Source organism: Phaethon lepturus, unplaced genomic scaffold, assembly GCF_000687285.1.
Source record: "Phaethon lepturus isolate BGI_N335 unplaced genomic scaffold, ASM68728v1 scaffold3072, whole genome shotgun sequence".
In the NCBI taxonomy this organism is placed as follows: domain Eukaryota; kingdom Metazoa; phylum Chordata; class Aves; order Phaethontiformes; family Phaethontidae; genus Phaethon; species Phaethon lepturus.
This window is the reverse complement of record NW_010525464.1, coordinates 38,486-48,750: the sequence shown is the minus strand read 5'-3', so window position 1 is coordinate 48,750 and position 10,265 is coordinate 38,486. Positions and strand designations below refer to the sequence as shown.

The following is a 10,265-nucleotide window of genomic DNA, read 5'->3' as shown; positions in this document are numbered from 1 at the left end:
TTCCCCTGCTTATCAAGGTTCACACAAGTTTTTCCAACTGCATTTTAACTTAAACACAATCTGCTAAGGACCTTCTGAACATTTGTCTTCAGTTTGTTTCTTCTTCTGACATGAAAAAAGCTATTAAATGAAGCTTTTTATAATTCATAGTATTTATCTTACAGAATAGCCACTGTAACACAAAATAAAGAACTGATAATAAGATGGAATAAATGAATACAGTGTCAAGAAAAAGTCTGTGGATTAATACCCCAATAAGAAATAACTAAGTCTTATTGATAGCTACTAAAAATTATTAAATGAATTTGCAGTCATGTTCCTTGAACATATTAGCAAATCAAAGGTTGACTTCAAATCGAATCAATTAAGATAAAAAAATACTTCATCTAAGACCAAAACTACCTATGAATTTAACTTAGATTTTTTCATATCATCTATTACCTTCAAACATGGCACAGTAATGCCAGATTATGTCACTCTACAGATGATAAATCACAGCTGAGAAAAGAATCCTTATAATGTAACAAATCATGCAGCAATCTAAAACATGCTTCTATTTTTGACTGTGTTCAAAACCAGCCATCTATAAACTGCTTGTATAGTTCCAAAATAGACAAAAAAAAAAAAATCCAAGCTATGATAGTAAAAAGGAGATTCAGCCTGAAAATTCCCCAAGGAGTTCTGCAAAGAATTTACAACCAGCAGTTATGGTTTGCTGAGGATAGAAAGGGAAATTTGGCTTTTTTTTTTTTTTTTGCACAAGCTTAAAATTGAGGCATTGTGGTCTCCAACTTCCCAACATGCACTGTACAGTGAGATCAATATAACCTCTGTTCAGCAGTGAAACAGAGAGCTCCTACCCACTGGCGAGACTATTCAAGCACTCGCATTTTTCTCCCCAACAATGAGCGTTCTCTAAGATTTTATTTTAATGTCTTGTCTTATATCCTGCAAGATATAGGAATACTGAAAACCTTAGAGATACAGCTCAATACTGAATAAAGACAGCCTACCATAGTGGGAGGGGAGAAGGTAAGTCTTGTTTTATTCATTATTGAGAGGATCTCTGAGGCTTTCATTATTTGTATTTTTAGATAAGAACACACCAATGAAAACCTGTGTGACCCACTCCATATTAAATAAAAACAGACTTACTGTACCTATCTCCCTGCTCCAGTGCTGACCAGAGGTGTTACTCACATTACAGGTCCAGTGAATGCTGGATCATCTCAGCGCGAATGCAAAGTCTGTGACCATGGGTCAGCAACTTCAGGGACCTACTAAACAAACAAAAACATGGAATAGAATCTGATAAACCACTAACTCAGTGCCTGCATCTAACATTGAGAAGGTTTCACGGCTCAGAATGCTTAAGGACAAATGCTTTGATTTATCTTTAAAGTCATGGCAATTATCCAGTTACCTCTTTATATTTTTCAGCAAATCTTCCAAATTTCTCTATCATTTCAGCCACAAAAATAACATCCATCTTATCAGAAAAATTTGCTGCTTCAACAGTGTAAGCCAAAAGCTGTCTTGCTGTTGCCACTGCATTAGTAAGGTTGAGCGGCATCTACATAAAGAACAAACATAAGCATTTTGAAGAAGCGAAAATTAAGTACAAGATAGAGGAAACATTTTAGCAATTAATAAAAAGGCATTTTCCCAAAGAGGATAGCAATCCCCACAGGGATCACAATGTTTTAAGTTGACAAGGACTACCACGTTATCTGTTAGCAAAAACATTTCCTACAAGCCAGCGAACCAACATTTGTATCCACAGTTAGAAACTAGGTCTTATCCTGTTGTCCTAGAAGGGAGAGAGGTATTGCACCAAAACAAAGACAGTACTGTCAAAAGCTTGTTCTCCTTTTCACCAGAGCCTAGGCATGACAACACAAAGCCTCTAAAATATTAAATTTTATAGCAAGAGAAGCCAAAAGAAATTTGAACACATCACTGCTGCAGCATTCGCTCTTCATAAAAGAAGAAAGCATTTTGAATAGAACACACAAAAAACCAAAACAAGACAGATCCTCTCTATGACAAAGCTTGTGATTTCATTCCTGAGACAAGCACCATGCTGAAAAATTCTTCACTTCATAGTATGCAACATCAACATGCCTGACTTAGCAAGGGCCAAAAATGGGAAATTTCACATAGTACAATGGAAAGTTGTGCAAATGTTACCAGTTCAAGTTCCGATGCTGTTTTGCCACGATAATCCAAACTAGAGGTGTCCTGTCTCTGGGGTTTTTTTGGTGTACAGATATATAGTTTGCCCTACTGAATTTGCAATGTGCCACATAAGCACAACTATATATTTGTCCCTGCTGGTCTTAGCACTTGTACATAGATTTGAATGCAATTAATGGAAGATTATTTTTTTCCAAAACACTAAAAAAGTTTTTAAACAACCATTTAAAGTGTAAATAAAGTTCAAAGTCATAACACACACTGAACAAAGTCAACTTTCAGATTCAGATAGTCTATATAATTTCTTTGAACCTTTTCTTTAAGCATTAATGTCTTTTCACCTAAAACTATACCTGTATGATACACAAGCAAGAACAGTGAAATATCAGTGTTCTTCTATGTTACAAATGTTCCACTCCATTTTAAACTCAGACCTCTACTTGATTTAAATTGCTCAGCAGAGTTCAAAACAGCTCAACTATCTTTGTGTTCAAAGGCTCTACAGATGCTTATAATATTATTACATTTAATATTAGTCTCAAAGAGACAACAAATTTCTGTGCAGAGTACTGCTAAAAATATCAGACCTACTACACATAAAAAGAAGGCAGCTCTACTGAGTAAAAACAACTCCTGAAACCAAAACATGCCAATTCTTCCTTTAACAGAAAAATAAATTTGAAACCTCTATTTCAGTGTACCATATTGTTGTGGTTTAACCCAGCAGGCAGCTAAACACCACAGAGCCATTTGCTCACTCCCCAACCCCAGTGGGATGGGGGAGAGAATCATGGGGGGGTGGGGGGAAGGAAGTAAAATTTGTGGGTTGAGATAATGACAGTTCAATAGGACAGAAAGGGAAAATAGTAACAACAACTATAATGATAAAAGTATATACAGAACAAGTGATGAACAATGCAATTGCTTACCACCCGCCAACCAATGCCCAGCCAGTTCCCAAGCAGTGGTCCCCGGCCAGCTTTCTCCCAGGTTTCTATACTGAGCATGACGTCATATGGTACAGAATATATCCCTCTGTGTGGTTTTGGTCAGCTGTCCTGGCTGTGCCCCCTCCCAACTTCTTGTGTCCCCCAGCCTCCTCGCTGGCAGGGCAGTATGAGAAGCTTGAAAGTCCTTGACTTAGTGTAAGCACTGCTTAGCAACAACTAAAAATCAGTGTGTTATCAACATCATTCTCATCCTTAATCCCAAAACCAGCACTACACCAGCTACCAGAAAGAAAATTAACTCTACCCCAGCCAAAATGAGGACCTTCTTCTATATCATCTACATCATGCCCAGGTCCCACACCTTCCAATACATTCTTATTAATCACTACCACCTTTCCAGTCTTTTGATACATACACAAAGATATCATTCTTTTAGTCTATGGGCCATTCCTCTAAAGTGCCCATTGAGTTCATTTAATCCATGACTTTGGGCTCCGTCACAACAGTCCTTCAGGGCAGGAGAGATGGTGCGTTGCATACTAAAGCCAATTCTGGTTCCACCACTGCTGCGCTTGTCTGGTTCTATCATCACTGCACTTTGCTCAGTTTCATCAAATTCATTCTTTATTCATCTGGGCGATTTTTACTGTAATATCGTTGATATTGCATAGAGCAACCATAGCAGTGATGACATACAGTATTATGTAGCAATTAACATCATACAATTCAATCATTGGCTATTCTCCCCAAAAATCAAATCCCCTTGAGGTACACATCAGACTTCTCCATCCTTCCACATTACCCACCAAGTACATCCAGGTCCTTGAGCAAAAGCAATCCCACAAATGGGTTTGCCTTTGCCTGAAGCAGGAGTAACCCAGACTGTCTTCCCCAGCATGTTTTTTTATGTGCATCACAGGGACTTTATCCCCTTCTCCAGCAGGCAGAAGTTTTGACTGGGCAGGGCCGGCCCTATTAGTAGATCCCCTAGTGTTGACTAACCAGGTGGCTTTTGCTAAATGTTTTTCCCTATGTTTGAACATCCCACCACCCATTGCTCTCAGCATAATCTTAAACAGTATATTGTATCGTCCGATTTTCCCAGAGGGTGGTGCATGGTGCATGTAACGGGTTGTGATATACCCACTCAATGCCGTGCTCTTTGGCCCAGGTGTCTGTGAGGTTGTTTTGGAAGTAAGTCCCATTGTCTGACTCAATTCTTTCTGAGGTGCCATGTTGCTGTAAGCCTTGCTTTTCAAGGCCCGGGATAGTGTTCTGGGTGGCGGCATGGGTTGGCCCAGGTGTCTGTGAGGTTGTTTTGGAAGTAAGTCCCATTGTCTGACTCAATTCTTTCTGAGGTGCCATGTTGCTGTAAGCCTTGCTTTTCAAGGCCCGGGATAGTGTTCTGGGTGGCGGCATGGGATACGTTTCCAGCCATCTGGTGGTTGCTTCCAGCGTTGTAAGCACATAGCACTTGCCCTGGCGGCTTTGTGGGAGTGTGATATCAATCTGCCAGGCCTCCCCATATTCATATTTCAGCCAGCCATCGTCCTCCACACCAGAGAGGCTTTAACCACTTGGCTTACTTGATGGCAGCATGTTTCACATTCATGGATAACCTGTGCAATAGTGTCCACAGTCAAGTCCACCCCTTGATCATGAGCCCATTTATATGTTGCATCTCCTCCTGTTGGCCTGAGATGTCATAGGCCCACCAAGCTCTAAATTCTTCACCTTCACGTTGCTAGTCCAGATTCACCAAAGCCACTTCAATCTTAGCAGCCTGATCCACCTGCTTGTTTTCTGATGTTCTTCAGTGGCCTTTCAGGTACATGAACACTTTTACAACCAAATTCTCTACCTGAGCAGTAGTACCTTGCCATAATGCAGCAGCCCAGATGGGTTTACCTCTGCACTGCGAGTTGCTCTGCTTCCACTGCTGTAGCCACCCCACAGATCATTTGCCACCATCCATGAGTCAGTACAGAGATAAAGTACTGGCCATTTTTCTCATTCAGCAATATCTGAAGCCAGCTGGATGGCTTTCATCTCTGCAAACTGACTCAATTCGCCTTGTCCTTCAGCAGTTTCTGCTACTTGCCATATAGGACTCCATACAGCAGGTTTCCATATCTGATGCTTTCATACAATACAACAGGACCCATAAGTGAACAGGGCATATTGCTTCTCATTTTCTGGTAGTTAAGTGGGGCCCTACAGTGGAGCCTCTTCAGCACGTGTCACTTCCTCCTCTGGCGATATTCCGAAATCTTTGCCTTCTGGACAGTCCATGATCACTTCCAAGATTCCTGGGCGAGTGGAGTTTCCTATTCAAGCACACACACTGTGTGATTCTTGTGACCTGCTTACTCCATGTAGCATCAGTCGCATAATGTGTAGAGGGGACTCTCCCTTTGAACATCCAGCCCAGCACCAGTAGTCAGGGTGCCAGGAAGAGCTGTGCTTCAGTTCCAAAGCAGCCTGAACTCCTTCATATACTGCCAGTATCTCTTGGAGTACAGTCAGCCTCAGATTCTCTGTATCCTCACCTCCAAAACCCTAAGGTTCAACCTCAAGTCTTACCTGGTGCTTTCTGCCAGAGGCTCCATGTAGGGCCATTATGCCCAGCTGCGGTGTAGAGCACATTTTTAACATCTTGTCCTGCCCAGACTGGCCCAAGGGCTACGGCATGAACTATCTCCTGTTTAATTTGTTCAAAGGCTTGTCGTTGCTTGTGGCCCCACTTGAAATCGTTCTTCCAGGTCACTTGATAAAGACGGCTTACAATCAGACTGTAATTTGGAATATGCATTCTCCAAAAACCCTAAATGCCAAAGAAAGCTGTTTCTTTTTTTGCTAGTTGGCGGAGACACAGTTGTTATCTTACTGAGCACATCCACTGGGATCTGACAACGTCCACCTTGCCATTTTATTTCTAAAAACTGGATCTCCTGTGCGGGTCCCTTGACTTGACTTTGGTTTATGGCCAAACCAGCTTTCAGAAAGATTTGGATCATGTTCTTCCCTTTCTCAAAACCTTCTTCTGTTGTGTTGCCCCGTACAATGTTATCATCAATGTACTGCAAGCACTCCAGAGCTTCATCCTGTTCCAGTGCAGTCTGGATCAGTCCATGGCAAATGGTAGGGCTGTGTTTCCACCCCTGGAGCAGTCGATGCCAGGTGTACTGGATGCCCCTCCAAGTAAAAGCAAATTTTCTGATTTGTATTTACAAGAAGTGAATAAAGAATACTGTAGCCTGCACTCTGCTGCCAAACGGATTGAGAAAAACACATTAGCGATATCAATGGTAGCATACCACGTGGCTGCCTTTGACTCCAGTTCATATTGAAGTTCTAGCATGGCACTAGTTCTAGCATATTGAAGTTCTAGCAAAGCACTCAGCAGCAGCTTGACTTCATTCAGGCCACAATAGTCTACTCTTAGTCTTCACTCTCCATTAGACTTTTGCACTGGCCACATGGGTCTGTTAAAGCATGAGCAAATCTTCCTGATCACTCCTTGGCTCTCCAGTCGACAAATCAGCTTATGGGTGGGAATCAGGGAGTCTTGTTTGATGCAATATTGTCGCCAGTGCACTGCTGTGGTTGTGCTGTGCCTCACTAGTCCTGGTCATAGTATTCTTTACTCATTTCTTTTAAATACAAATCAGAAGTGCCTTTATTAAGATCAGAAGTAAGATCAGCCCTTCTACTCTGTCTGAGGAATAGTTCCCTGGAAACGTGAGCAGCAATCTTTCTGAAAGAACCCCCTTTTGTGATTGTTCTTCCTTGCAACTCACACACCTGTGCCTCTAGGGTCAAGGTAGATTTTCCATCCCACTTCCTCATGTCCTCTCCATGATCACGCAGGTAAAACCAAAGGGTGGTCCATGGTGTACACCTGCTATATCCTCTCTCTTGAGCAGAGGAACCCTTACTCCTGATCACTGAGATACTGGTCCATACTAAGTAGGGAGTAGGACATATCCTCTTTGATTTGCTGAAACTCCCAGGACAGTTTCTCCACAGCTGAGATGCAGGCCTACAGGAAGGAAGAGATACTTTCTTCATATTGACAGAGTTGGCCAGCCAATTCATCCATGATTTGTGTCTCTCAGTCTTTCCAAGTCATTACTGCCAATGAGCTGGCATACGATGATGGTGCACTCCATACAAACTTCCGTCACATGGGTCGTATGCACTTGACTTCATCTGGGTCTTTGGATACTCGCTCATTGTTCAGATCATCATAAATCACCTCCAGGACAGGTAATTCCCTTAGGTACTGGATACCTCTCTCCATGGTAGTCCACTTGCCTCAGTGACATACACCACCTTCATTAAAGGGACACCTTTCCTTCACACCTGACAGGAGTTGCCTCAAGAGGGTGAGGACTTGTGTCTCTTTTCCAATAGCTTTGTCAATGTCACCTTCCCTAGAAGGAGACCTCAGCTGCTTGGCTTCCCTACCCTCTAATTCCAACATGATGGCCCCATTATCCCAGTTATCCCTATTATCAGAGCAGACAGGTGACAATGTGCTCACCTGGACAACAGCTGAAATCTTTTCACGTGTCTCACAGCTCACTCACGGATAGGGATCATGTAGTTACTGCCTCACTTATGAGTTCTGCCTCTTCATTCTCCTGTTCTCATGACGGCCCTGCTTCAGAGTAGTCTGCCTCATCCACTTCTTTGCTTAATAAGGGAAGAGGTTCTTCCCTTACTAAATGATCTGACTTTCACTTCCAAGATTTCTTCTTTCGTGCAGGGGTGACTGATATCAGGACAGACTGGTTCTCTGGTTCAGCTGCAGTGCCTGTTGCTGGGGCTGGAGTGGCTATAGTACTTGTCCTTTTGTCATCGTATCCAGAGACCTTCTCTTCCCCTCGCGGGTACTGAATAGTGTTGAACAGGGTTCAGTAGGCATGGCCAGGCCCCAGCACCTTGCACTGATTTCTGTCTCTCTGGAATTGCCAGAGTGACAGCACACTTTTCCAAATATTTTACTAGTTTTTCAGGATTCTGCACTTGTTCAGGTGTGAAGTTCCAAAATAATGGAGATGTCCACTATCCTAGGTACTTGCCCATATTATCCCACACACCCTGCCACTCATAACTATCCAGCCTTGGGGCAGATCTCTGGGTGGTACTCTTAAATAGTATTTAACCTTCATTAAGACCTGAAACACATTCAGAAGACATAGCAATAGGATCATGCTGCTTTAAACATCCCAAGAATATTCAGAATTCTCAAGAGCTATTGTAACTAGCCTGGAAGAAAAGGGGAAAGCAAAGGAGGGGAGGAAAGTGTCCCCTCCCTTGTCTCCCCCACACACAGGCTCTCCAAGGATAAAAGGTAAAGAGTGTAATTACTAGTTTGCGAGATGGCTCCCAAAGTACATAGATGACTGCAATGCTAAGTACAAATACCAGATTAGTGTCACAACTGGTAATTTTATATCATAAACCAGTGCTACACAGTACACAAAAATGATAGTCTTAATCCAGGCCCCAGAGATGATAAACAGCACAACATGGAGCATATACAGCAAGTAAGGTGTTACATATCACGACTCTGAGGACAAGCACAACGACTCTGAAAGCAAGTAAATCAACATTGTGATGAGTGACTATTAAACTAATATAAGCATTCATTAGAATGAATTTGTTTGAACATGGTCTGGTGAGATCTGTCATTACCTCCTTTGAGCCCCACGTTGGGTGCCAAAAAAGGATTGTTGTGGTTTAACCCTGTGTGCATGCATTTTTAAGCAGATAACAGGAAGCTATCTATATAACATATGGAAATTATACTTCTATTTCTGCTTTTCCAAAGATAACAATCTGACCCTCACATTTTAAGCTTCATAACACAAAGCTGGCAACATTCTTCCACAACCTGTTAAATGTTGGCTAGCCAAATGCAGTTGTAACAGGCTGAAGTAATCTAGGCTCTGGAGCAGTTGCAACTCTAAAGTTGGGCTACATAGGCAGGAATAACACTGAGCTGTTACAGGCCTTGCAGGAAAATGAATTGACAGGTGAGGAAAAAGCAAACTGGCAGCAGCAAAGCTCTCAATAAGCAAACATTCAAGCTTGCTGTGTCCCACAAAGGGACAAAAACAGGACCCCCAGCATCATCTCCCACCTGCTAACGAGTCATTAAGCACCACCACCCTTCATTTCAGCACTCAAACACATTTCTTGTGACCAAGCCATGGCATGCACCTCTAGTGCAAGAAATGTAAAACAGTAGAGCACTGTCAACCCCTAAGTTTATCTTGGACCAGAACAGGCAGTCCTTCCATTTCTCTCCCTCACACCCTTTACATATTTCTTACACCAGTGCTCATTGGTCTTCAGGGAACCTGAGCAGGAAGACTGAAGCTGTGTCTGCATTAATAAGTAACTGAACACAGAGGGAGAAAGCCAGCAACAACTCAGAATCAGAGAATCATTAAGGTTGGAAAGGACCTTCAATATCATCAAGCCCAACCATTAACCTAACACCACCATGCTCCCTAAACCATGACCTGAAGTGCCACATCTACATGTTTTTTGAATACTTCCAGAAATGGTGACTCCACCACCACCCTGGGCAGCCTGTTCCAATGCTTGATCACACTCTCAGCGAAAAAATTTTTCCTAATATCCAATCTAAACCTCCCCTGGTGCAACTTGAGGCCATTTCCTCTCTTCCTGTCGCTGGTTACTTGGGAGAAGAGACCAACACCCAGCTCACCTCAACGCCCTCTCAGGTAGTTATAGAGAGCGATAAGGTCTCCCCTCAGCCTCCTCTTCTCCAGACTAAACAACCCCAGTTCCCTCAACCGGTCCTCGTAAGGGTTGTGCTCCAGACCCCTCACCAGCTTCGTTGCCCTTCTCTGGACAAGCTCCAGCACCTCAACGTCCTTCTTGTAGGGAGGGGCCCAAAACTGAACACAGGATTCGAGGTGCAGCCTCACCAGTGCCGAGTACAGGGGCACGATCACGTCCCCAGTCCTGCTGGCGATGCTATTGCTAATACAGGCCAGGACGCTGTTGGCCTTCTTGGCCACCTGAGCACACTGCCAGCTCATATTCAGCCGTCTGTCACCCAGCACCCACAGGTCCTTT

General features: G+C 43.0%; 1 protein-coding gene across 1 annotated transcript in view; it reads right to left on the bottom strand.

The window, feature by feature from the left end:
- The window catches only part of GPR125 (G protein-coupled receptor 125), a gene marked incomplete at its 5' end in the record, with an annotated part of 49,936 nt that overhangs the window by 16,898 nt on the left and 22,773 nt on the right, over positions 1-10,265 (bottom strand). The window contains one exon of the mRNA XM_010282743.1: positions 1,424-1,573. Within this exon, the coding sequence (XP_010281045.1) occupies positions 1,424-1,573 (150 nt within the window). The remainder of the gene's footprint in view (positions 1-1,423; positions 1,574-10,265) is intronic.